The 27,687-nt window shown below is 35.0% G+C and overlaps 3 protein-coding genes, 2 long non-coding RNA genes and 1 pseudogene across 8 annotated transcripts; 2 read left to right on the forward strand and 4 right to left on the reverse strand.

Annotated features, from left to right (window-relative positions):
* Positions 1–2,091: 2,091 nt before the first annotated feature.
* On the reverse strand, positions 2,092–4,351 carry LOC128155990 (innexin unc-9-like). Its single transcript, XM_052817932.1, has 3 exons — positions 4,201–4,351; positions 2,507–3,766; positions 2,092–2,363 (listed from the first exon to the last, which is right to left on the reverse strand). Exons 1-3 carry the CDS (start codon positions 4,326–4,328, stop codon positions 2,333–2,335), a joined length of 1,419 nt encoding a protein of 472 aa, XP_052673892.1. The 5' UTR covers positions 4,329–4,351; the 3' UTR covers positions 2,092–2,332.
* A 1,010-nt stretch (positions 4,352–5,361) lies between these two features.
* Positions 5,362–7,055, reverse strand: LOC128156012 (uncharacterized). Of its 3 annotated transcripts, none has more exons than XM_052817963.1 (2): positions 6,901–7,055; positions 5,362–6,796 (listed from the first exon to the last, which is right to left on the reverse strand). In XM_052817963.1, exon 2 carries the CDS (start codon positions 6,779–6,781, stop codon positions 5,729–5,731), a length of 1,053 nt encoding a protein of 350 aa, XP_052673923.1. In that variant the 5' UTR covers positions 6,782–6,796; positions 6,901–7,055; the 3' UTR covers positions 5,362–5,728. The 3 variants fall into 3 exon arrangements, with proteins under 3 accessions (XP_052673923.1, XP_052673925.1, XP_052673924.1); XM_052817965.1 differs by having other exon boundaries at positions 5,362–6,821; positions 6,901–7,028; XM_052817964.1 differs by having other exon boundaries at positions 5,362–6,787; positions 6,901–7,023.
* Positions 7,056–8,204: 1,149 nt separating this feature from the next.
* On the reverse strand, positions 8,205–25,790 carry LOC128156705 (uncharacterized). Its single transcript, XR_008239753.1, has 4 exons — positions 24,857–25,790; positions 23,624–23,712; positions 23,005–23,089; positions 8,205–8,278 (listed from the first exon to the last, which is right to left on the reverse strand). It is a non-coding gene; the product is annotated as an uncharacterized LOC128156705 (long non-coding RNA).
* Positions 9,061–13,630, forward strand: LOC128156701 (myb/SANT-like DNA-binding domain-containing protein 4; annotated as a pseudogene).
* Positions 13,739–15,338, reverse strand: LOC128156703 (putative nuclease HARBI1). Of its 2 annotated transcripts, none has more exons than XM_052818954.1 (3): positions 14,973–15,338; positions 14,590–14,847; positions 13,739–14,122 (listed from the first exon to the last, which is right to left on the reverse strand). In XM_052818954.1, exons 1-3 carry the CDS (start codon positions 15,218–15,220, stop codon positions 13,900–13,902), a joined length of 729 nt encoding a protein of 242 aa, XP_052674914.1. In that variant the 5' UTR covers positions 15,221–15,338; the 3' UTR covers positions 13,739–13,899. The 2 variants fall into 2 exon arrangements, with proteins under 2 accessions (XP_052674914.1, XP_052674915.1); XM_052818955.1 differs by having other exon boundaries at positions 13,815–14,122; positions 14,586–14,847.
* On the forward strand, positions 14,145–15,116 carry LOC128156704 (uncharacterized). The gene is made up of 3 exons (XR_008239751.1): positions 14,145–14,503; positions 14,607–14,794; positions 14,978–15,116. It is a non-coding gene; the product is annotated as an uncharacterized LOC128156704 (long non-coding RNA).
* Positions 25,791–27,687: the final 1,897 nt, after the last annotated feature.

The following is a 27,687-nucleotide window of genomic DNA, read 5'->3' on the forward strand; positions in this document are numbered from 1 at the left end:
CAGTAGCTTTACATGCAAAATATATGTGGAATGTAAATATTTAAGCATTGAATCATTATTTTTTGAAAGATATAGTCTTATAACTGCAGCGGTGTGAGCATACAAATTGAGTAACGCGCGCTAGCGCGTTATGAAAATTTGTATGCACACACCGCTGCAGTTATGAGACTATATCTTTCAAAAAATAATGATTTAATGCTTATATTTTCATTTTTTTAACTTCATGCCTTGTCTGCAAATGTGATTTATACGTCAAAATTTCTGTTTTATCCTAAGGGTAAGTTCAAATTAATGGAAGAGCCACTGTAACAGCCACAAACGTGAACTTTGATTCTCGCTTGTGACGTTGCATTTTACAGCGTTTAACGTTTGTGACGTCATAATAAAACTAGTCATTCTAACCTTTCAGTACCCTGTGTGTGTTACGGTCTTATAACTGCAGTGTCTTTTCACACACTTTACACGCAAAATATATGTGGAAAGTAAATATTACATGTTATTCTGCAGCAATATTTGTCACTGATTGGCTGAGTACTTTTAGTCAAGTTTCATCATGATTTGTTCATCATATTTGTGTTTATTGTATTCATGTGTTAAATTTAAAGATTATTAATTTTAACTGGTGTCATTTATAAGCATGTTGAAATTCCAGTTTCAGGTCTCTAATATTATACATTATATTTTTAATTCAATACTTATTTTGTGCATGTTACATTGAATAATATAATTTTTTTACTTCTGTAATATTGTGTAATCACAAACTGTTTTTTATTTTTTATTTTTGAAAGTCCAAATTTAATGTAATGCGAAATGTTAGTCTTGTTGTAACCTTTTTGCATCTTTAAAAAAATAAAACTGTAATGGCAATTAAAGATTTTTTTCATTTTGGTTGTAGATTAATATAATATACATGACTGCTTTACTGTATACATTTATTATTTATAAATATTGCATATATTGTACCATTGATGCCAAGGCACAGAAAATGCATTGAACCAATATTTCTGCAATGTCATTTTTCTTATGCAAATGTATTGCCAGAAAGGTGTTGCAGCAAAATTTTCGCTGTAACTCTTTTCTGGCAATATTGCTGCAATCTCAAGTATTGCCAGAAAGGTGTTGTCGCAACAATGTGTTGCAGCAAAACTTTGCGGCAACATCTTTCTGGCAATATTGCCGCAATCTCATTTGCATACGAAAAACGCTACTGCAGCAACATTGCCGCAATGTATTGCCAGAAAGGTGTTGTCGCAACAATATGTTGCAGCAAAACTTTTGCGGCAACATCTTTCTGGCAATATTGCCGCAATCTCATTTGCATACGAAAAACGCTTCTGCAGCAACATTGCCGCAATGTACTGCCAGAATGTTGCTGCAGTATTGCTGCAATAATGCCAGAATGTGTTGCCAGAAGGTCAATATTTTGGTAAGGGAAGCGACTCCATTTTCTATAAAATTCTAACATCCGGTGATGTTAATACATTCGAGGTGTTTTTCCGAGCTTGCCGGAAAGGCCCGAGAAGGTGCGATTGCATCGGACCCCTCCTCCCCTGGAAAATTTTTTCTGAATCCGCGCTTATATTCTGTATATAATCTATCGGCTCTGTGGATCCAAAGTAATTTTTTTCTATAATCGGATCGATACGGAGAATTAGCCGGATTATAAAAGCAAAGGTTCAAATTTGCTGAAATTACAAATACACTGTGCCAACCGGTAAAAGAAAAATAAAAACATGTAAAAAGTCTATATTTTCATGGTCGGAAGAAAACCGGATTGCATTTTATATCAACTATCTAATTTGAATATAATAACATACATGTATCATTTTCTGAAAGACAACATATCTTTTTATTCATAAGTTTACATGTACATTTTATTGTAATTTTCACATGTATCTTTACCTCAACACTCATGCAGTAAATAATCGTTTACATATAGAAATACACGTACTTAAATCAGAACTCATTTTACCGCAGTTAGTTGCTATGGAGCAACATTCTATATTTATATATATATAATATGTAAAGTTAGCGAAGTAGGTTTTGATAGTATAGAGAAAAACTCAAATGGAAATAAAACATTTAAAAGTAATAATGGTAATGATTAACAAAAACCTTTTATTTACATCAACATACATCTTCATAAAGTTAATATACATTTACAGACAATGATTTGCATGTTTTTTCCATAAATATTATAGTTTAACGGACAAATGAATAGATGTGTTAAAAATTGATGTGATACTGATACATGTGTATACATTATTAGTGAGAATAAATACGGTATCAGATACACCCAGATACAAGAAGCGAGTATCTAGTACTTAGTATTCTAAGAACCTTTTACCTCTTTTTCTCGAAAACTGAAGAGAAGATTTATTATTAGATTGTAAGTGAGAATTTCATTCAGAGCGAAAGCTCGAAATTATATGTAAGATACACAACGCGCATTAATTAACATAAATCAGCTGTTACATGTAAGATAAACTATACTTCACTTTCGTACCCATCTGTGACGTGGCCGTAGTTCGGTTCCGGTATATACCGTATGGTGGTTCGTCTTCCCTCATAAAACTCGTTTTCGACAGTCCGACCAACTTCATGCACGCGTTCGCGATACTTTTCCCACAATATGTTAATGATCTTAGAGACAAACACAGTGTTCGTATTGAAAGCTATCAACTTCAGTAGAAAGATTCCATCCTGTCGTAAATGAGTGTCCGCAAACTTCCGGACCATTTTTCGTGAGAGAAAATTTCCTTTGTCGTAAACATTTTCCATTTTGAGATATTTCTTCGCAAATGTTGTTTTCTGGCGAGGGTATACGACTAAAAACAAACTGTAAATTAAATTACAAAAACTTAAAAACGCAACTAATGAAAGCCAAAACCACAGAAAAATAAATATTTTTTCGTTGTACATGTTGACCGGAAGAACACACTGTAACGTCCATCTCTGAACGTTTTCCAGTTGTCGTAAATCAAAATCGCAAAGCGTGACTTTGGGAAACCTTGAGGACTGGCCCCAATTATGTTCCAGTATGACCTTGTATATGACTTCATATCCATATATCCAAAAGTCTTTTCCGCCAAGAAACTCGTTCAAAAAATACAGCTGAGCTATCGCATTTCCAAAATAAAGAAATTTCACAAAAACACACAAAGTTACAAGATAGTTTCCATAATGACGCCCAAAGCCAACACTGCAAAATCGTCCGTATCTTTCACGTATTCCAGAGTACATTCCACTTCGAAACGGTTTCATGTTTGTGCACCAACAGTCTATATATTCAGCTATCATATTTATTTTCTTCTCTCGGACACTCGGCACGTCTTTAACCGATTCATCTACCAATGACAACATCTTTTTTATTCCGATTCCCGACCTTTGAGAGCAATATTTCCACACTTGCCGCGGAATCGTGAAACATGCTGCCATAAGTAGAAGGATTAATGGAACCCATTGATAATACGTCACTTCATCATTGCCACGTGGTTCAAACTGAGGGGGGATAGGCTCTGAAAATGGTACACGATATGTGTTTGATATCCAGCACAGTTGTAGCGTGTAATATCTTTCTGAGTCCGTGAACTCCTCGGGGCTCCAGCAGTGTATGGGTTCTACAAAGTCCTCTGTTGATACGAGGACCGTGAAGAAAAGCAGGAACATGTTGGTGTAGTAATAGGACATGCGGTCTATGAAGTTGTCGTCTCTTACTGATCGGAGTCCCTCATACAGACCTATTGGTCCGAGAATGGAATCTAAGCTAAAATGGAAAAGTATATAGATCAGAGCGCGTAGTTCCAAGGTTTAGAAATACACTGTAATATTAGTATAAGTATTGGATTTGATGTTTGATATTTACAGAGTACATTGAAATGCATTCGTCTTTTTTTTTAAACCTGTTCCTAAATTTATATTATAACTTAGTTTGTATATTAGGTTAACTCTAAATTATTACAATACAACGCGTACAGTTATTGCTATCAAAAAATATTGCTATTGAAATGAAATAAACAAATGTAACTGAATATATATATATATATATATATATATATATATATATATATATATATATATATATATATATATATATATATATATATATATAAAACTGAACTTTTTAAACTCGCAATATGTTTTCAATTATCAGTATAGTATATAGGTAGTATATAGATAAATAGGATCCCGACTACTTACAAAGTCACGTAGGGCATAGTTGAATATTCTCCTAGCTTGAAATAAATCTCCAAAAAATAATTGCCATAAGTTATGCTACAGATCGCCTGAAATTGTGTCGATAAATAAAACAGCGATTGTAAGAGCATCGATTACATAGATTTGATATGTTATGGAACATTTAATTCAACAAATAAGCCCCTGAAATGGAGAAGTCCTCGTCCATCTCATGTAACAGACTTACGTGATGGGGCTGTGTTTAAAATAAAATGATTTTAAAAAAAAGCTTTGGAAGATATATGTTTATATCCATAGATCAACTTTGTTTAAAATCCCCGATTGTTCTTAGTCATGTTCTTTTACAAGTACAATGACATGTATACCGTACACACAAAAGTTAAAAGATTTGGCCTTTTATTCACAAAAGTAATTCACTTTACGTCAATGCACGAGATACATTCACCCCCCCCCCCCACCCCCACCCCCCCATTCTTCCCAAGTATGCAACTTGTTGCAGTCGCGAACTTCCTGTGTAAGGGCATTACTATGAACTGTGTGTTTACTGTAAAAGCTCTTGAGCAAGATTGAAGGAACGATTCGTACTTAAAACCTATAGTCAAACTTGCATACTTTGCATTTTTATTTAACAGCGCATACGTCACACCCTATTCATGTCAGCCATAAAAGTTCTTCGGGAATCATTTCTCGAAATATCTAATCATAATATCACCAAATAGATAAAAATCAATTATATTTCATTTATAACTTTCAGTGTACCAATGCACTACTAACAATAAAAGAACGAATTAACATTATTCGATATAGAATTGGCTTGAATTGTTAGGAACGAAGGTACTAACACATTGCTCGTCGCGATCGACAGTTCTTTCTACTAACAGTTATTTTAGGCGATTTATTTCTTCACTTCAATTTGGTCAGATTGGATAGGAATTGGATAGGATAGAGAATAATTTTGTTCTCCCGTGACGATTTGTTATATAAATGCTTTGACAACAATGCTAGTATAATTCTTTAACTATATTGTAGTACCGGTATATTTGTACTGATCAATACGTATAAAACTAGTTTACTTTAATAATATAAACGAGGGATAAGGTTCGTTTATTAATAAAATCATTGTATATCTAATTTCATTATGAGCATTTAAAACACTGAACATAGTTTGGAAGGTGCAAACGATTTATTAAACTAGAAAAAAAGTTTTGTTTCCAAAAAAAAAAAAATACAAAAGAGAAAACCCCAATGCAGAAACGTATACTTACAAAATTGAAAAAGATGTATAAATGTAAAAATCAAACTGCACATGATTGACTATAAAACTTACAAATAATGAACACATCTGTTCTTGAAAATTCACAGAATTACGTAGACTTTTAGGATTTGCTTTATGTATAACTGTACATTCATTTGCATGCAGGACAAAACAAAAAACAAAAAAAAACAACGTAAAGCTTCCTCACAATGTACATAATATGCTACATATAAAATGGTTTTTCCCTTAGTTATAGGGTCCCTGCAAGCTCTTGGACTAACACTCGCTCACTCCAGCGTCATCAGAATTGTGAACTGAATACACACGAATTTTTGGAGAACGCAGTGCACACATGAACAGTTCTTTTGACAATGGGTTATAACATAAATGAGATGGATTTTCGTGAAGATTGCTTATCAAGGTCCTGAGAACTTGTCCGTTTTTATTCGTCAAGCAGAGAGAGTGTGCGGTGTCGTTGTCAACGATTAGATATTCCCCCACAACTGCCAGTCCCCGGGGTGTCCAGTCGAAGCGAGCTATCCGAATCATCTCCCCACGGCACGACATCGAAGCAAGGAATCTACTCTCAGGATTTGTGAAATATACAGTGGATTCCTCTTCATCAGCCACCAAGAAAGAATGAATTGACAGAGTTTCGCCAAATGGACGTTCAATAATATAATCCAGCTCCCAGTGGGATTTGAAAGTCCCTTTGATTCTTTGGTAACACTTTATACATCCTTGTACGGAAGAAAGTTGTGCAATAAAGAAAACTTTCTTAGAAGTAGCTGTTATTGCGAAGCATTTTGAAGGGGTTCTAATGGTCGTCGATGAACATTTAAGCTTTGACCTTCTCACTCTGAAAAACTCAATTTTCTTATCCGACGTCACAGCGAGCATGTTTTCTTTCACGGAGGCAACGCCATGGCAATGCTCTGAAAAGCTGTATGTTGTGGCACAACGGAATTGTAGCTCGTTTTTATTATTTTCCACTCTCTTGAACATTTTCATTTTTCTTGAGACAGAATCCAGGATGACAAGATTTTCTTTCCGAGCACGAACAATTCCCCCAGGATCATGGTCTCCGGATTTGGATCCCTGCTTGAAATCGAAAGATAGTTTTGGAGACAGACTACACATCTGGACCTGCCCATTTTCGCTCTGATGATTGATACCAAAATCATCCTCAAACTCTCCGTCTATCATGGGGGATATATTAGCCCGGGAAGTTGTCCTTTTCAGTAATTGCAGCAACGGGGATTTCCCTCTGTTGTTTGTTGTTTTTGTTTCTTTCTTCGGTGCTAGCCTATGAACTGCATAACTATCCATTACCTACTCATGTACCTTAAAAAATTCAAATATTTCTTCACTGACTTATTGCTTTGAAATATTTACTAAAAATTCATCACAATATATCATTTTTTTTAATAACTTAAAAATAAACTCACAGAACTCTGGTGGTATGTAGATGTGCGTACATCGACGGAATGACATAGGCCTATGTGATGTTTAAAAATTACTTCCGATTTAAATCGCACAGGTTAAATCTTGGGTGTCTTTTGTCCTCATTTAACTGGAGTATATGACGAGGTCCATTTGTTTTGTTTCTGTGTCGTTCAATAAGAGACTAATCATTTCGTGACTACTTTAAATGACAAATCAATGCATTACATCTCTTGTTTCAAAAAATTTAAATCCCATTGACTTCTTTTTTTATGATCGATTATATCGCATCGTTAAGTCAGGCCACATGTTCAGAGATATTCATCTAATATAAAGGTAGGATTTCTCAATCAACATCGTGTACTAATTGTATTAAGTTATCAATTGTTTGATTATCTATGATACATGTATCGTATTTCAAGGCTTTCTACATTGGACTTGTAACCTCTATGTTATTACATGCTGTGGCAAAAGACGAAGTGTAAATGCACTTGTGAGTTTTCCAGATTTAAGAATTGAATGCTAAAGCCAGTGTATACAATCTATAAATATACATATGCATTGATATTAAGAAGAAATAAGTGAAAATAGGAGTGATAAAAAGTCTCGGACAATTACGACTATATATCATAAATGTACAGCTTGCATCAACAGGATAAATGTAGGTGATCTAGGATCTTTAGTTCTTACATTGTAAGGATGCTGCGTTTTTAGTTTCAAACTACAGTGTGTTATATCATTATACATGCATCTTTGTGAAATGATATGCTACGTGCACAACCTTTGCATAATAAGAACAACCCACACTAAATAATTTAAAATTATTTGTAGTTGAACAAATTACATGCATATATGTATTAGCGTGTACTGGAGATCTACACTGTTTTCAGTGCACGTCTTTTTTATGAAAGGATTGCCAGTCGCCAATTGAACTCTATGAAATTACCAACCGATTTGATTTGGTAACTTCTTGTTATATAGATAACACTACATACTAGCCTCTATGTAAAAAAAATTCAATTATTCATTAATGTTTCCAAACTATACGGACTATGCGTTTCCTGTATGCTTTCAATGGTAACTTGAAATCTTATGGAGTTTTCCACCTTATAGTTAAATTTATCTAAATATATACTTTAAGAGCTACAGTTTGGAAAATTGCAACATAATAAGCTTTTCGGCGGCTTTTATTTATAAAACAATTCAATAATATATAACGTAGCCGAACTTATTATTTTAAAATTAAAATTAAAAAAAAAAAAGTATTTTAAAATCATTTTAATTATTCAAAAAAATATTAAGTATAAAACTCTCTGCAGTGTATGCATTGATCTACACTAGTCTTATATTCGTCGTGAAATGTAATACTTGTGGGTTCCTTCACTGAAAAAAATCGTACAATAATTGATATAATACGTCTGTACGTAATATATGCCAGCATCAAAACATTAGGAATACGCAGCATTGTTAAGGCGTCCCGATGCTAAAATACGGCTGGAAAACGATATTATTTGATTCATGGCAAAAATAATTTTACCAGGAGTATTTCTTTAAATCTATGTTATATTTATTGACATCGATGTTAAACATTATATTTGATGCATTTTTGTGACGTCATATGTACTTCGTAATCACGTGACAGGCGAATCCTAATATTGCAAATGATCTAGTTAAAACGCATCGGCGCAGGTGATTAATGACATTAAATCATACATATTTTTAAGAAAAATCCTTTGTTAAGTCATAAACTTTGAAGTTCTTGCTTGGGAAAGAAATAGATATTTCGTTTATAGAAGATATTGTTGAAACATTCCACAAAATCATCAAAATAATGCACATTTTTACTAATCAAAAGCGATTTACAAAAAATTTGGGTAAATCCGCAGGTTTCCGCAGCACGATTCACATTGGTATTTATATTCTCTACCAATTTTACGTAAAATATTTTAAAATTGTGTTGATCTTTCACCTGCGCCAAGCTGGTTTTACATGCATTAAAATTTCTTCATTCAGTTGTTTACACGTAGCAGGGAGAGTCTCCAGTACCCATATTTACTAAAGTTCGTAGACGTAGACGTAGACGTAGAAGTTACGAATGACGTAAGATTGAAGTTACGAATACGTAAAATGGTATTTACGAAGCTACTCTCAGACGTAGACGTAGGTTACGAATTCTTAGGTGTACGATTTATTCGTACGCATGCGCAATAATTAGTTTCACTTCATAGAAGTGCGCGAATTTTTTTGTTTATCGTCTGCCGGTTTAAAACTAAAGAAAGATGGACGCGAAGAAGCAGAGAAAGGCAAATTTTAGCGATGTGGAGGTGGAGGTATTAGTGGACGCGGTGGGAACTAGCTACAAGGTTTTGTATGGAAAGTTCTCACCGTGTCTGACTAACAACATGAAGACAATGGCATGGGAGTCGGTGACAGAGAAGTAGGTCGATTTTATAATCGGAGATCATGAAGATAATCACTATCTAGATCAAAAATACCATTTTACTGTTTATGTAGTAATGTGTTAGTCCATCATTTATGGATTTTTCATTAATAATTATTTATCATTGAGTGTTTTATGGATTTGTGCATTGCGGATTCTTTAATTTAACAGTTATTGTAATCACAATTCAGAATATCAGCTGACAATAAACACATATACAGAACACATTGTATTTCTGAATAATTATAGGTTTCATAGAAAGAAAATGACAGTGGTCACACACATATTACATTATAATTATGAAATCATGAAGTTCATATGTTTAGATCAGCTGTAGATATTTCTAATTTGCAAGCCTATTGTAAGTGGCTAAAAATTGGTAGACTATTTACATGCATTTGTGTTGTGAATTGGGGAAAGTAGCTCTTCAGTCTTCAGTTAGAAATGTTCCTCTTCACAAGTATTGGTCAGAATATAAGCAGGTAGAGATTGATGGCTATCATTACTCTCTGATTATTGTTAATTTTTTCGAGTTTAGAAATTTCAATTGATACTTATTACCATGATACTTTAACACCTTCTAATCTAAATACCTGTACAAGTACACTGAGTGTTTGTGCTCTTTTCATATGCAATTGTGCACATATGTAGAGTAAACGCCGTAAGTCTGCAGTGCACAAGAGGGGTAGTGGAAGTAAAAAAAAAAGTGGCAAGACATGCAGTCTGCCGTCAAGAAGAAGGAAGCTCAACGGAGGAAAAACTTGACGCAAACTGGAGGAGGGCCTTCACAGCTCCCCATGTTGAAGCCTTGGGAGGAGAAAGTTTGTTGAACATGCCATTATTCTATTTCAATCTTTACAGTGTTAAAAGGCAATCCAAACCTTCAAGAAGTATTTCATACTGTTGTATTCATATGTTAATTTGTTACGTATGTGATCCTTACAAGGAAATTAAGGTAGGTCCGTAACAATGAAATGATAATCTTCAAGTTGAAGATATCCATGGTGTAACATACAAAGACAAGCTGTTATTGTGTCAATTTGTGTGTACTGGTCCATTGATTTAGCAATTACAAAAGCCCAAATGGTATTGTTTTGGGGGTATAATTGACAATATGATATAAAATTAATATTTAGATACATGCTAAGGTTCTGTCATTTAGTGAATGAATGCTTGAAATTTGTAAATGTCCGAGAAGACAGATCATGGTGGGTAAGTATGAACTAACCAGTATTGATGCTTCACTGACAATCTCTCGTGAACATATGTTGTTCTGTGTAAGTCCTTGTCTGTCCTTTTATGTAACCTAAATGTATATAACTGTCTTAGGAGATAATGGGTTCAAATCCCATCACTACTGCATATGTTTTCAAGTAGTGTTTTAAGGTAGGTCTCCAAGTTCTAGTATCAACTAATACAACTGTTATGTTTGCATGCTGTTTTATTTCTCCCTTGTTTTGTCTCCAACATCAATCCAATTTAAATCTAAATGATATTGTTTATAAAATTGTTATTAATTATGAATCATTTGCTTTACAAGAAAATGAAGATGAAATGAAAATGATTTTTTTTTCAAATGCTTCTGACAAGATGCTTTATTTTTAACTCCTTTTTCTTTATGGAATGAATTGTAAATTGTCAGACGATAGTAAGGAAATATGTACTTTCAACTCCATGAAAATTTTAGATATTGCAGTTGATTCCTCAGTCAGCCATATCTGGAATTGAGGATGGGGTGGACACCAGTGAAGACAGGTCTTCCCTTCAGATGTCCCAAAAACCAAATTGCCTTGAGATACAGCCATTTATTGTCACTGAGGGTAAGATTATAAGTTGCCATGATACTTCACTATCATTGATCATGTTGGTTTATCACTATGAATAGTTACAGTAGTTATACCCCCACATATGAAGTTTTAGGAAGGGGGGGGGGTCTTTTTGGAAGCACTCTGTTCATCTCTTTGTCTGTCTGTTCTACATGATCAGTCTTCTAAGATATGGAGTTGCATTATTATACCATAGGAGTAAGTGATTAATAATGAAGGAGAAAAACAACTTATTACTTCTGTCAAGACTTAGATTATTCAAGGTTTTATCCATCAAAGAGCTTTGCATGGCTATGTTCATTAACTGCAAAGGTTGGGTTTATTGTCTTTTTTCTGCATTGTAAATAAAAAAAAATATCATTAATGTAACCAAGAGGCTTCTGGTTAAAAGTATGACTAAATAAATCAATAAAGAACAACATCTGTTTTAGTTCCAGCTGAAGAACTTGAAAATCTAGACACTAATAGTGATGTGCCAGTTGTCTCTCAATCTGAAGGTTAGTATATATCCTATGTTTAGTATTCTTTAAACAATTCAACATTTTGAAATACTGGTATTTAACTGAAATTGGTCATTCTGCCCAAGAAAAGTGCAAAATTTATCAAAATGCTTATAATTGTTAGTTTAAGCAAATATAATTATCAATCTGATTAAAATCAGATCTGCGATCCGCCCCAACAAATTCAATGTCGCTACACAAAGATCTCTTGTGTGGCAACATCGAATTAGTCGGAGAGGATTGCAGATCTGATTTTAATCAGATTGATATAATTATACACACTGCAAATATGATTATACCCCTTGCAAACAAAGATTTGGGGGGGGGGGGGGGGGGAGTTAAATAGGAATCTCCTTGTCCGTCTGTCTTTCCCTGTGTTCCCAGTCTGTGTTATCATGTCAATGATTGCATGTATTGCACACACATGATGGTTGCAATATTGAAAATGTAAGATCATCATTATGTTAATGATTCTGATGGATTTGCCATTCTCAAATGTTAATATAAGTAATATACAGCAATGTGAAAAAATCATCAATGAACTTTTCTCAATGATGTTTATTTCTTAATTTACTTGAATTATGATATTTTCTTAACGGGGTGTATCATTTGTAAGTTTGCAAGCTCAAGGTACCTCTTGCTAGTTTTCTTTAAAATTTCCTTTAACTTCACAGAAGAATCTTCTTTGTCAGAACCGTCTACTTCTAAAGGTATGAAAACAAGAAAAACACAAAAGAGAAACACAATTCTATTTTGCCTTACATATGTGAAAAATTTCTAGTTTATATTAAGATTTTAAAAAGATAAAAAAAAAAATGTTCTATATCGAGATAAGATTTATTTTCCGTTTATAAGGAAAACGGAAAGCTCAAACATTTAATGAGTACAGCTACGGATCTCGGCGCCTCATTGAAATTGAGGAGGAGAAGCTTTCAATCAAAAAGCAGAGACTGGAAATTGAAAAAGAGAGGCTCGAGATTTTGAAGAACTTTTATGCTTTGTTTTCTTCTTCAAATGTTCAATCTGTTTGTAATCTTTTGTCCGAGTTTTAATTAGTAACTTCATTTATACTTGCTTGAAACTTCCACCCTCTGTGAGACCAATGTTTTTTATACCTCCGCTCCAAAGGAGAAGGGGTTATACTGTTTTACCCTTGTGTGTCTGTCTGTCTGTTCATAACTGTCCTTTTGTTCATCTGTCTGTCAGTAACGGTAATTTCTGTCACAGTTTTTCAGCAACTATTCATCACAGATGCTTGAAATTGTATCACACTATTTGTTTAGGCATGCCAGAAGTTAGGATTTATTTTTGTACCAATATAATCAGCTTTCTGTCAACTTTGCTCATTTTGCATATTCACATCAGAGCGAGGTATTACTAGTGAAAATTAAGCTCACAGATATCTTGTTCTGCCTTTTCTGACCATTATTACAATTACAATTACTTGTATGGAAGCAGCATTTTTAATTTGCTGGTTATATTAAATTTTATTATAATTATCCACCATATGGACTACAATATTTTTGTTTATATTTTAAAGAATGTGAAAACATTAAGTACATGAATTAATTGTCTTGGAAAATAGACTTTATCATTTTTAAATTTATCAAATAACAAATAAACACATGCTAAATTTCAAGGGACTCAATATATTTCATAAATGTATTTTAAGAGTACCATCTGAAGACAACTTTAACAATAATACATGCATATAAAATGTAAATTAAAAAGTACAGTAAGTCATACTCTGGCATTATCTTGATGTGTTGAACAGTATTAATATTTTGATTTACAAAAAAAAATAATTGAAAATGACACTGTGGATTAACAAAAAAATGTTTCTTTGTATGTGTTCCAGTTAGATGGAGAATTCAAAAATGGAATATTACAATTCTACAGTAAGATGGCAGCTTTAAATGATATCTCTCTTTAAAAATATCAAATAAAACAAATCTAAAACAATAACCAAATCGTTTACCGGTACCATAATTGAGTTGACAATGTAGCACATGATTTTTTAGATAACAAATTGGAAAACATCAATCTTAGAACACATTTAACGTACTAACTTTTGTACAATTCAAAGATAATGACCTGTAAGCAGAAAAAAAATTATCACTTATTTGAATAATTAAAATATCAACCTACATTTAACAGGGTTTTGCACATTACTTATCAAAAATTACTAACTATTGGGCAGGCAAATATATCAAATAAACAGACAATTCCACTAAATAATTAAAATCTTCTAACAATGATGTTTCTGGTGTTAACTGCGTTTGCATTGACAATAGTTTCAGCATTGAAAGTGTCATTATCGGAGAAGATGGGTACTTGTCCTGTTGCTGGTGCTGGAATGCGGTCTTCGATGGCCCTGTTGTGGAGGCGGCAGCAACATTCGATGATCCTTACACATTTTGAAGGGGTGTAGGCCAAAGCTCCTCCTGTTTTGTGCAGACATCTGTAACAGAATATTGATGTTATGATCAACATAGATATGAATTATGATCCGTCACTTAGTCATGCATTTGTTGGAAAGTATAAATTTATGCATTGTCAAGTCCCAAACATTATTTTGGATTTTTTCAAAGAATTTTGCATGTTTTTGCAACTATTTGTATGGCCCATTTGTAAATGGGTTAGTGATGTTTTAAAAATAATTGTATAAAAAAATGAATTTGAAATAATTTTATGATTTGGGTGTTCTGTATCTAATTCTCCTTTTTCTGTATTGTAAGCTCATTATCAGATGGGGGAGCGATGTTGTCCCATTAGAAGTGCAGTCTCGGGAAAAAGTTAAATTAAAGAAATAAAGAGAAGATAAAAGAGAAGTGTTACCCAGGTAAGAAATTTTGCTTATATGCTTTATGTTTGGAGTCTGTTCTGCAAGTCTAATATTTGAATGAAATCTAATTTTTTTATACTTGCCGAAATCTGGACTTAAGGACACCAAAAGCCCTCTCAACGCAGTTTCTTGTCTTAATGTGACTGGCATTGTACTTCTCCTGTTGTCCTGCTTGGGGCGTGAGGAAAGGAGTCATTAGCCATGGACGAAGGGGGTAGCCACTGTCCCCTAAGAGCCATCCTCCACCTGGCAGCTGGTCCATTATCTCGGGAATGCTCGAGTTTGCAAGTATGTATGCATCATGTGTGGCACCCCCATACTTGCAAACGATGTTAGTAAATCTGAAATGAAATGTTGGTATATAAATGCAGTCATAAGGAAACAATTAAAAAAATGTTGATAGTTTTATAGACCCAACATAGTAATTTCACTGATTGTCCACTTAAAAATAGAATTTTTTATTTACCTCAGGTCAGCGGTCACGATTCCCTGCATGTTTATGGCATGAAACCCTTTCCTGCACACAAAAACATGCTCATCGTCTCCAGTCATTCCCATGATTGGAATCAGAGTTCCATCAATGGCACCAACTACGTTGGGGAAGTTTGCCACCCTCAAAAAGTCCTCCTTTGTCCGAAGAATTTCCTCTTGCCCCATCGGAAAAATGATGTTGTCAAGGCTGGCATTCAGGGCATCAACGACTCCCATAAACATTCTGCTGAATGAGGGTTGAGAAATACCATGTATGTCAGCAGCCTCAGACTGAAAGTCTCCTTTGGACAGAACTCGAAGAGTTGCCAAAACCTGTAAAAATTAATTCTCGTGTGTTAATGTTATTGTTTATTCAAATTTAAATTAAAGTTTCAATGAATATAGATACATGTTTTTGAATTTTCTTTGGTACAGAATGTCTACAATAGAATAGTTGTTTGGACAATTAATGATTACCATGGGGTAAGATTGGGTTATTGGGGGGGAAGGGGGGTGGACAATTTTTTTCATAGGAATACAGAGAAATATCTTTAAATCTTTTTCTTAAAAAAGATTTGCCTAGAAAAGCTGTAAATTTTGTGAAAGAATATAAGATAGTGTAGATTCAAATTTGTTCAAATCACAATCTTTAGGAGTAGTGTGGGGCCACAAAGGGGATTCAGTTATACAAAGGAAAACAAATTAATTATTCACAAAAACTGAAATGTTATTATATATGCTTTTACTTATTTATATAGCATTTTTATATATTTTAAAATTGTTTAAACTTTGGCCCCTGGATGATTATTGGGTTCAGAATTTGATGTACATGTATGCTGAATGTGACACGACTATAAAATCGTGTTAGAAAAGGGACTTGATTATACTGGTAAATATAAGAATTGAAGAATATAACGAATTAAATCAATTCACGAATAGGTTTATTCATGACACATGTATACAAGTCCACATCATGCTCTCACGCACGCACACATCATCAGCATGGCTATTTTCCCGTGCTCAATCCCCGGATGATACTCTCAAACCATACACACAAAGAACCATAACTCTTACTCAAATCATACTCATACATTCATACTCAAACAGTTACTTCCCTTAGATCATATAAATATACTACAATACCCCCCTTTGCAAGATTTAACTATTATACTGAAAAACATATTAATAATCAGATTTCTCATTCTTAATAAGATTACTGTCCATTATAAAGAGTTTACAAAATTTACAAAGACAGTCACAGTTCACAGTCCATGATACAAATAATTTCACACGGAAACACACGGACACGGCTCACATTTTAAAGTCCTTAAAATGTTGCGGAACTGTCTTTACACGGGTTGACCTTCTCAAGACTGGCTCTGTTGGTTTTCTTGCGATAGGTTCCCTCACAGAAGGCTGTCCTTCATCACATGTATCAGCGGATACAATGATCGGTTCACTGTAAGTCTCTGGAATATCGGACACATCACTTTCGGAAGTTCCCGGTTCTTGATTACAATGATACTTTTTCACAAACTCGCTATTCCTCTTCAATGTGAGTCCTTCTGGTGATTCAACAACACAGCTGTTTCCAGTTTTCTGTACCAAAGTATATGGCTCTGCATGGTACGGAGTGTCCATTTTGTCTTTGACTGCTTTCTTCAAAAGGACTGAATCTCCAGGCTCTAAGTCGCAATCCACTGCACCACGTTTCTCATCAACATATAGCTTGTTTCTGTACTTTGAATACACATCCTTATCTCGCATTTCTTCATCAAACACATTTTCTTGTAGATTCTCTACTTGTGGTAATTTTGTCCTCAGTTTACGGCGGAACATCAATTCTGCAGGTGACACCCTAGTTGTACTGTGTGGAGTTGTTCGATATGCAAACAAGTATTTCCGGATTTCTTTCTTCCAATCCTTAGATTCTGCTTGTGCAATTCTAATCCTTTTCATCAATGACCGGTTTTGACGTTCAACTTCCCCGTTTGCAGCCGGATGTAATGGTGTAACTGCTCTGTGTTTGATGCAGTTATCTGTCAAATAATCCTCAAATAACTTAGACTTGAATTGTGGTCCATTATCAGATGTAATTTGATATGGAATTCCATGTCTACAAAACATTCCCTCTAGAGCATCAATGATTTTCTCACTTGTAATGTCTTTGGTAATTTCAATTTCATAATAACGGCTGAAGTAGTCCACTACAACTAACACATATTGTCCTGATGTTAATGGTCCCAGTAAGTCAATTGCCAACTCTTGCCACGGTCCCGTCGGTAAAGGTGTTGGACTGATTGGCTCCGGTTTTGGATATGCACTAGTAATCTGACATCCATGACATGATTTCACGTACTTTTCCACTTCTTTGTCCATACCAGGCCACCAAACTTTCGTCCTAAGTTGTTGTTTTGTCCCAACAATGCCCAAGTGCCCCTGGTGTGCTAACTGAACACACTGTTTTCTCAGACTTCTTGGAATCACAATCCTAGATCCACGTAACATAAGGTATCCAATAGAACAAAATTCATCTCTAAATGGAAAATAGTCAACACAAGATTTTTCCCATTCCCCTTCTTTAATGAATCTACGAATTCTGACAAGTTCTTCGTCCCTCTTTGAAACTTCTTCTACTTCTCGAGTAGACAATGCATGAGGCGTAGCTTCCCTCGCTATAAATTTCACATATTGTTCAGTCTCCACAGAGTTACTGTTTTCCACAGGTTTGTTTTCCACCAAACGTGACAATGCATCTGCAATATTCTGATGTCCAGGTAAGTAACGCACTTTGAAATTGTATGCCATAAGTTTTAACAACCAGCGTTCAATTCGTGCATTTGGTCGAGATTTTCTTCCATAAAGAACTTCTAATGGCTTGTGATCTGTAATCAGCTCAAACTCTACACCATACAAGTAAATATGGAACTTCTCACATGCCCACACAACTGCCAGAGCTTCTTTCTCTGTTGTCGAATAATTGCGTTCTGCCACGGACAATGTACGGCTTGCATAACAGATGACTCTCGTTTCACCTTTGTGCACTTGAAGTAAGACTGCTCCAAGGCCTACATTGCTAGCATCTGTCACTAACTGTGTTTTTTCTGCATCTAACCTGTAGTGTCCTAAAGTTTCCACATTTGACAAACAACGTTTCAACGTATCAAAACTCTTCTTCTGTTCACGTCCCCATACGAAGTTCACATTCTTCTTTGTCAATCTCCTCAGCGGTTCTGACACAGTCGCTAGGTTTGGTATATATCGTGCACTAAAGTTTACAAGTCCAAGGAAACTTTTCACTTCAGATCCACTTGTTGGCTCTTTTGCATCCAGTAATGACTTGATCCTGTCACTTGTTGGCCCAATACCATTCTTAGACATAACATGACCCATGAATGTTATTTTGTTCATGCTAAATTCACACTTTGCTTGGTTCAGCGTAAGTCCTTTTTCTTTAATTCTCTGCAATGCTTTACAAAGTCTTTTATCATGTTCTGCTTTGTCACGCCCATGGATCACAATATCATCTGAAATGTTTTGTACTCCCTCACAATCATGAAATACTTGTGAAATCACTTGCTGATATTTTTCTGGTGCTGATGAAATACCAAACATCAGTCTTTTATATCTATACAGGCCTTTGTATGTTACAAATGTAGTGATCTCCCTTGAAGATTCCTCCAACTCAATCTGATGGTATCCACTTCTAAGGTCCAACTTGCTAAACACTTCACTACCATTCACGTTGTAGAGTATTTCATCCACAGTCGGAATAGGGTGTCTTTCACGAATAATCGCAGCATTGGCTTGTCTCATGTCGACACACAATCTGATGTCACCATTGGATTTCGGTACAATAATGACTGGACTGACCCAAGGTGTAGGAGAATTCACTTTCTCAATGATATCCTGAGATTCAAGGTCATCAAGTTGCTCTCCAACTTTCTCTCTCAAACTGTATGGAATCCTGTACATAGCTTGGGCAACAGGTTTTACGTCCTGATCAATATGCAGCTTTAACTTAAAGTTTTTCAGCTTTCCTATTCCTTGGAAACACTCTGGGTATTCACGAACAATGTCAAATGATTGTACACTGTTGACACCAAGTTTAAGAACTCCTAGATTCGTAGCGGTATCTTTGCCTAGCAGTGCTGGTCCTTTTCCATTCAACACATAGAATTCTTCTTCACTACCATTGCCTGTTTCCTCGATCAAGGTATGTGTTCGAAATTTTCCTAACAATTTCAGTGGTTCTGTAGAACTATATGCATAGAGTTTCTTCTCACACTTTTCAGAATAACATTTTAGGCGTTTCTTCTTGAGAACTTCCCACAGTTCTTTGTCTATAATATTGGCTGATGCACCACTATCAATAACGAATTCCACTGGATGTCCTCCAAGACTGACCGTAACTTTGTCTGACGACTTGTCCGATGTCTTTAGAATAAATGCAAACACATCTGAATCCGATTCCGACTCTACTGTATGAATCTGTCCTCCTCTTTGAGATTTCTGTGTCATACGTTTTCCTTGTTTTGGCTTCGTTAAGCAGCAGCTCATGAAGTGTCCCACATTTCCACATTTCCTGCATTCCTTATCTTTTGCCGGACATAATGGATCTCTGGCTAAGTGTCCTTCTCGTCCACAACGAAAACACTTATTTCCATACTTTCTGTTCTCGAATCTACCAGTACGTTTTGGTTTATCTGTTTTAGGCCCACGTCCATGAATTTTATTTATTGATGCCACTAATTCGGTATCCATATGTCTTGCCTGTGCCTCTGTCATTTCAAATGTCGCAGCTATTGTCCTCAACTGTTCCAGTGTTAAGTCTTTTCCTTTCTCTAACAACTTAGCTCTGATTTTATGAAACCTGCACTTTTCAATCACCTGATCCCGAATTTGCTCATCCTGATTTGCAAAATCACAATATACTGCTTGCTGTCTAAGTTTCGTTATAAACTGTTCTACAGTCTCTTTATCACTTTGTGTTATCTTACGGAATACGTACCGTTCATATGGAACATTCACTTTGTTTTCAAAATGTTTATTTAACGTTTTGACAGCCACGGTATACACACTATCTTCTTGCTCTGCACGGACTTCATTCAGCGTATAATAAATATCCTGAACTTCTGGTCCTGCACAATGTAACAGTAAAGCTTTTCTTTGTTCAGGGTTACTCACCCCCTTTCCAACCGCAAAAAGTTCGAAACTTCTATGCCACCGTTTCCAAGACTGATTTAACTGTGACGGTTCTGCGTTTGGGTCGAACTTCTGAACACCATTCAGTTCAATAAGCGAAGCCATTGTATAGGCTAAATTCTCCTCGTCGCCAGTGAAGAATATAACGAATTAAATCAATTCACGAATAGGTTTATTCATGACACATGTATACAAGTCCACATCATGCTCTCACGCACGCACACATCATCAGCATGGCTATTTTCCCGTGCTCAATCCCCGGATGATACTCTCAAACCATACACACAAAGAACCATAACTCTTACTCAAATCATACTCATACATTCATACTCAAACAGTTACTTCCCTTAGATCATATAAATATACTACAAGAATATCCAGGGGGAAACAGATTTTTTTGCATAGAATCTACATGTATTATACCACGTCCAGATATTTTGTATTGTGACTCAATGAAGCCGATTTTATCCTGCCTAGTGTTGCTCAGGTGAGCGATGTGGCCCATGGGCCTCTTGTACTGTAAATTTCTATACCCCGTGTAATATTAATGAGGACACAAAGGAATAACAATTATCAAAAGTCCTGAATTTTGCATTGTGGTCCAAATAACAAACATCTTATTATAAATTAATTTTCTGTGTGTTTATAAATGAAAGAATTATACGTGTAGGTGGAATTTCATTGTCATTTGTATGCAGTCGCATATGCTCAGGTTGGACTGAATATACCTGTTATATGTAATTACACAACATTGTCCAGATAGAAGTATTCAAGACTTCACGCATATCGCTAAAAGTTAGGAAGTAAAACTGTGAACTGTTAATAAGTTCACGTATGTGGAACTACTGTGTACCCCTTTATACTGAACCTTGTCGTCTATAATAATGCATTACAACATGTTACAGATAATAACAATGAAATTTCATATATTCATCCAATATCCTTTATCTGCAAATATATTCTCGTTGAAAAATTAATGTGAAATATCTCAAATAATATTTTTAAAATAGGTTTCAAAACCCCTAACACAGTTTCACCCGTAAAACAAGAATATCCCTCCGTTTGAGGGTCTGCATACTGTTGTGAAAAAATTGACGCCCAAAAGGGGGGGGGGTCATAATGGGTATTCATAAAAGACACTGATCATTGTTCATCAGTAAAAGTATGTGTAACATCAAGATTGTGTTTTATCACATAAATGTCTAGTCCGAAATATCTGACGTTTTTCTGGCTTTTTTAACGATTTTGATATTTCCTGGCAAGTAAATATCAAAATCGTTAAAAAAGCCAGAAAAACGTCAGATATTTCGGACTAATAAATGTCATTCTGATGATTATATATATATCGGATTTTTTGTAAAAGGGGGGGGGGGGTGAAATGCTTGGGATTCCTGGTAAATTGTTGGATGAAGAAGGGTCATGATTGATAATTGTACAAGACACTAATCATTGTTTGTCAGTAATTAATCAACCAGACAGCATGTTTAACATTGTGTTTTATCATATATCAATATCATGGTGATGAATGTATATATTCGGATTTTTTTTTTGGGGGGGGGGGGGGTGAAATGCTTGGGTGAAAATTATACTGCAACTAGAAATACATCGGGTTCAATATCAGCGAAATTACTTACCATGGATGAAACAGGCAAAGGATGAGACCTGTTAGTAGGTCGTGAAAGGCTTCTGTCCACCTGCTGAATGAAATCAACGATGGTCCGCCTCGGGAATCGATAACGGCAAATCAGTTCTCGGTCGCTGAAGACATCTAATGGGTTAGTCCGGTCCCGGAAAACTCTCTGACGTCTCAGACTCCTCTCTCTCGCAAGTGTAAACAAAATCGCCGCCATGTTTGATAAGATACGTGTACCTATCGAGCAGACGTAGATTTACGTCCAATTATGACGTAATTTTACGTCAACGTCATTTTGTGAATACCGTTTTAGACGTAAACGTACGTTACGTCTAAGTTTACGTCTACGTTTACGTCTACGAACTTTAGTAAATGTGGGTACTGACCACTAGCTTATAAATAGTCTTTTACTTAAAACGAAGCTTTAAAACTGCCGATTATTTGATACTGGTTTTTAATATGAATGAATTCTGTACGTCTAGAATTAACTGCAGCATCTATATAAAGGAAACATGCGGTATTATACTGGTTTGATATAATTCACTTTTAACGTTAAGATACATTCCCTGAGAACTATCGACAGGAATGCAGATCGTGACGTCAAAGTTAATTATGACGTCATATCGTATGAAGTACAGACAAGTGACTTTCTACATATCGCATCGGGAAGCCTTAACATGCCCGCGTATATAACTTTTTCGTTTGATTTCATTTACACAATGTATTTTAAAAACAATCTGTTTCTAAAATATGATAATTTTAGTGTGTATTTCAAATTAGCGCATGCATACTTTTGTTTGTTATGTTTAGAACCGTTTTAACAAGAGCTTGGACTTTCTGTGGGATGTTACTACAGTGTATCTATAGTTTGCTCATCAAAACAGGCTGTCAGATATTGACCTCCTTTCTCCTAATTCGCTAAGAGAAGATCATTAATATTCATAGACAGTCAAAACCGGAAAGTTGATTGCCAAGATCTGCTCTGCTGTGTGAAATTGACGCTGTTTCAGCGAAATAAACATCCCTGTGTGAAGTTAGGCGAGTGTCATTGCGTTCAATATATTCATATCTGTTAGCCAATGACTGGGCAGTTGACCACGAGTAGATCCCGCCTTCATCAAATCGGAGTTTGTCACGTACTGCCCAAAGTCCAAGCTTTTGTTACAACGACTCTAATACATGTACTTACATATTGTACATCGTTGTAGCGTAAAACCGCTCTCCGCTATCCATTGACCAGATGGCTTTCATTTCCTCGTCAGATAACTCAAAATCTGTTTAAAAAGTCAGACACTTACAGATAAATGTTCAAATTCTAATGTGTACATATGTATACTTGTACATGTATGTACATGTACATGTAGGTATATCACTTTGACCTTATCGTTTTGCTGTTACTTAATGTGTTGTACATTTTGAAAAATTATTGTTATTCTGTAAATTTAGGGGATCAGCATAAATGGATAGGTCGTTTTTTGTATTGCGAGAATACCTTTGGGTCTGATTCCCGATCATTTTATATACTTAATATACTTTTTAAACGTTATTTTCCATTATTTTCGTCATTTTCAATAAATGACATATTTCATCTCTACATGGGTGCTGATTTTTCTTCAGCTAAAACCCAGCTGCGGTGAGTTTGTGCAGCATGAGAAAATATAAATTTATTTAATAGATTCGTAAAGTGTCAAATGACGAATGTTCCCTTTCTCATGCAAATACAAGTAAATGTACCCAGTGTCCACATGTTCTAGAACTGACCAAGAACAATAGTTACGTTATTCGTTAGATACATATTAACCACTTACGTCAATATTATCTTTGATTCGTTGTGGATTAACGCTTTTAGGAATGATAATAAGGTTTCGCTGCAGCAGAAATCTAACTAAAGGCAAACCTAAATGTAAAAGAGCACAAAAATCATATCTATTGAGAGTCATTTAAACAATAAACGCGGGTTATGTATTTTTCCTGCAATGTCGCTACCTTCATATCACAAATGAATCATCAAAGAAATCATTTTATTGTTTCTTTAACTAATTAATAAACTGATTATGAAAAGTTATTAAAATTCACTAAATTACTGTTAATGTACAAAAGTACGTTAGCTAAAAGAAACAGCCAAATCGTCTCCTGTGAGACTTTGAGTCTGGCATCGTCATGATTATTTCTTGCAGTCCGGGATTTTACTAGGGTCGCTGTAGGTTCAGAGCAATCGATAAATAGGGCGTGTCAATTTCAGTCCTGTCCCTTTCAGCCGCTGTAGATTTCTACCAATCGATAAATAGGGCGTGTAGATTTCAGTCTGGCTGTTTCTATAGAGCTATGTATTAGCTATAAGTTTCCGTAAGAAATAGAGGAAATTATGCTTGGTAGATGTAAATATATTAAAATGTAAAAAAAGATTTTTTTTATCATTTGTTGACTTTTAATCAATAAATTTAATTTTATCAATAAACTCTATATTACTGTAACATTTTTGTGATCGGCTTTTGCCGATCACCGTTGTGTCCATACGAGGCATCCGGCAAATTTTACTATTTGCGCACGCATTGCGCTTCGCACTACTTTGTATACTATGCAGTGACAGCTTCATGTTATAAAATCTTTTTAAAATTACATTTAGATTGCTAAAAAACATATTTCTAATGCGTTGTCTTGATTTTAAAACACATATACAGTTACATAATGATTAAAATCACGTGTATCTTTACATGCGTAAGAATTTCAATCGGAGGTATTGTCCTTTACAAAAATTTAGATTATCAATAATCTAAATTTTTGTAAAGGACAGTATACTTCACCTACTAAGAGTAAAGTTTATTCATTCCTTGCTGTCTCGGCAATCAACAAAACGGCGCGATATATCCCATTTTCCTGTTTATTGCTTGTAATGCGAAATAATGCTTTCGCATTACATTTAATTAACACGAAGTTGACCAATGATATCACATGCCGATCATACATTTAAAAGGAATACTTGTTTTACTGTTGTCATGGATTTTAGCGGATGATAATGTGATGAGGCAAAGAAATCTTACTTGCGCTATAGTCTTCTTCTTCTTTCAGGATTGGTTCACCAAATACAACGGGATCTTTATCTTCAGCCCTATTGCGAATGATTAATAATCTCAGGACATTGCATCAGATAGTAATGCATACTCGAAATAAGATACACCATCGTCGGAATCACACGGCAGTCTCACTTCTTTTACATGTACCTCCCAGATTAATAGAAACGGAGGTTATGTTTTTTTTAACTCACCTGAACCGCAGTTTTAAGTGAGCATTTTTGGTCACCTGTTGTCCGTCCCTCTGACCGCCTTTCTGTTGACTTTATACATATTTAACTTCTTCTCTAGATCCACTGGACCAAATTAAACCAAATTTTGATACAAAACATTCTTATGGGAAGGGAATTCAAAATTGTTCAAATAAAGAGCACACCCCTTTTTAAAAGAGAGATACATGTGACTGCGAAACAGTAAAATTAGGGCGTGTGTCTTAAAACATCTTCTCAAGAACCATTGCACCAGATTTGCCATTATTCACACCAAAGCCTGTATAAATAGTGAAGATTCTAAATTGTTAAAATCGTAACCCCCGGACTAATTGTGGTTCACAGAATGGACAGTGTGAGGCTTACATAACCTCCTTTGTTTTAATGGACAGTATCAGGTAAACCTGTTGACAATGCTGATCACTATATGTTTTTAACATTGAACAATACATCCAGTAGTTTTGAAATAATATTCAAGGATATAAAAGATGTACTGCGAATGATACTATTCTAAGAAATAATCTGGATAGAGAGGGTGCCGGGAATTCTGTGCCAAATTATGACATGATACCTTCCAGACATCAACATATCATGGTCAGAAAAACTGGCCTTTCCATCGTCTCCCATCGGAAAATATTCGTCCCCATCCGAAAATCCACATGCACGTACAAAAATTGGTTTTGGTCTGGTTTCTTTTTTTTTTTAATTTTGAATTTAATGCGTTTGTTTAAGGGGCTCTATTCATTTACCAAGCAATTTAGAATTTAATGTTGCTTTTGTTATTAGTGTAGTTGCTGCAGCAAAACACGGAGTATTTATTCTTGTGATTTTTAAAATTTAAGAACTGAGTGCTAAAACTGATGTATACAATGTATGGAAATACATACGTTTAACTGTTATAAGAAGAAAGGAGTGAAACTAGGAGTGATAAAAAATCTAGGAAAACAAGTTGCTGTCCTTTAAAAAAGGACTACAATACGTGGACCATTTGCATGTGTTTCCAACGAAAACGTGAAAGCCTTAAGATTATCAGAGATTCCACCGACTCTAGCCCTCTGCTTTTAACCACTAAATTTGTACGTTGTATTACGTATACGTGTATATATAGCCCTGACTTTTTATCTCAGAATTTAAAGGATTCATACTTCTAAAATAATTTTGATCTATCTATGAATGAAGTTTGCATGTAAAGTATCAGGCATTCGGTGAATTCTACTATTTGTGCACACATTACGATTCGCACTACTTTGTTAACTATGCAGTGACAGCTTTGTGTAAATCAAAAATTTCATATATTGATGCATTTTTCTTGATATTCAAACTTTTATAGTGACATAATTATTCAATCATACTTAAATGCTTAAAAAAAATTATCGAGAAGTTCTCTAGCCTCGACTACTATAAATGTAAAGTTAAGCTACATGTGTATTCGGTAAACAACAAAACATTGCAACTTATGCTATTTGATCCATGTTGTAGTTTCGGCATAACATTTAACTTATTTCATAACACTGATAGTTCATATCACATGCCAATCATTTCTTTAAAAGGAATACTTTGTTTCTGTACTGTTTACTGACAACTTTACAATTACAGCGCCTTTGAACTTATGTGTGCATATGGCGAGGAACCCCGATCCCGATTCCGATAAACTTGTTAGCCTGGTTCCCTGAGCTACACATTACGCACAGGAACCAAGCTAGCTCATGCGCAGGCTGAATTTTCCCCATAGCATCCGGTTTAATCTCGCTTATATATTTTCTGCGTGGACCTCAGGGTCCACGCAATTACGACTATTAGAACCATTTTAACAAGACCTTGGACTTTCATTAGGACGAAGCTATCTATTTCTTGCGTCAAAACAAGTTAAAATTGACGCAGTTTCAAGCGAAATATGCACCGATTGCGTAGCCAGACAAACCTTGTTAATTTCAAAGAGCCATGCCATAGTGGCCAGCAGTGAAATAGACAGGCCTACCTCAAATTGCTGTTTGACACAACTACCCAAAGTCCAAGCTTTTGTTAAAATGGTTCTAATTACATGTTCATGTAAAACTTGCATTAACAGGGTGAATGTAGGCGATCCAGTATCATGCTATAAGTAAACTGCTTTTTGAGATTCAAACTATTACGTTATTATGCATCTTGGTGAAATAATATAATATATGCACAATCTTTTGCACAGTAAGAACAACCCAAACTATAAATAATTTGTAGTCGAACAAATCACATTTTTATACATTACAAACCTTTTAGAACATGCACATGTAGTTTATTCCACAAAATATCTATTAAATGAGTCATACCAAGGCATTTTGTTAAAATACACATGATTTGAATTTGCCTGCCATTTTGTCTGAAATTGCACTTTGAATGCCTTGGATTTTATCATTAACATGGTGACCATAAACAGCGAATTTTCAAACGTAATGTTTAAAGTGGCAGTGATTTCGTTGCAAAAACAGTTAATGTGGTAATATTACTAATATGGGATTATAAAAGACCAACATTGTATTTGAGACCAATCATATGAAAATTTAGGCGAGATACAGCATCACAAAGCATTGGTGTTTATTGAGATTTTCACTGTTC

This window comes from Crassostrea angulata, chromosome 7, assembly GCF_025612915.1.
Source record: "Crassostrea angulata isolate pt1a10 chromosome 7, ASM2561291v2, whole genome shotgun sequence".
Lineage (NCBI taxonomy): Eukaryota > Metazoa > Mollusca > Bivalvia > Ostreida > Ostreidae > Magallana > Magallana angulata.

Excerpts from the sequence above, each read along its gene's own strand:
- LOC128155990 (XM_052817932.1), bottom strand. The coding sequence starts at position 4,328 with ATGCTCTTACAATCGCTGTTTTATTTATCGACACAATTTCAGGCGATC. Across the intron at positions 3,767-4,200 it reads ACTATGCCCTACGTGACTTT|CTTAGATTCCATTCTCGGAC; the intron begins GTAAGTAGTCGG and ends TTTCCATTTTAG. Across the intron at positions 2,364-2,506 it reads TACGGCCACGTCACAGATGG|TTTTCGAGAAAAAGAGGTAA; the intron begins GTACGAAAGTGA and ends TCTTCTCTTCAG.
- LOC128156703 (XM_052818954.1), bottom strand. The coding sequence starts at position 15,220 with ATGTTTATGGGAGTCGTTGATGCCCTGAATGCCAGCCTTGACAACATC. Across the intron at positions 14,848-14,972 it reads ATCGTGACCGCTGACCTGAG|ATTTACTAACATCGTTTGCA; the intron begins GTAAATAAAAAA and ends ATTTCATTTCAG. Across the intron at positions 14,123-14,589 it reads GTCCTTAAGTCCAGATTTCG|ATGTCTGCACAAAACAGGAG; the intron begins GCAAGTATAAAA and ends ATTCTGTTACAG.
- LOC128156012 (XM_052817963.1), bottom strand. The coding sequence starts at position 6,781 with ATGGATAGTTATGCAGTTCATAGGCTAGCACCGAAGAAAGAAACAAAA.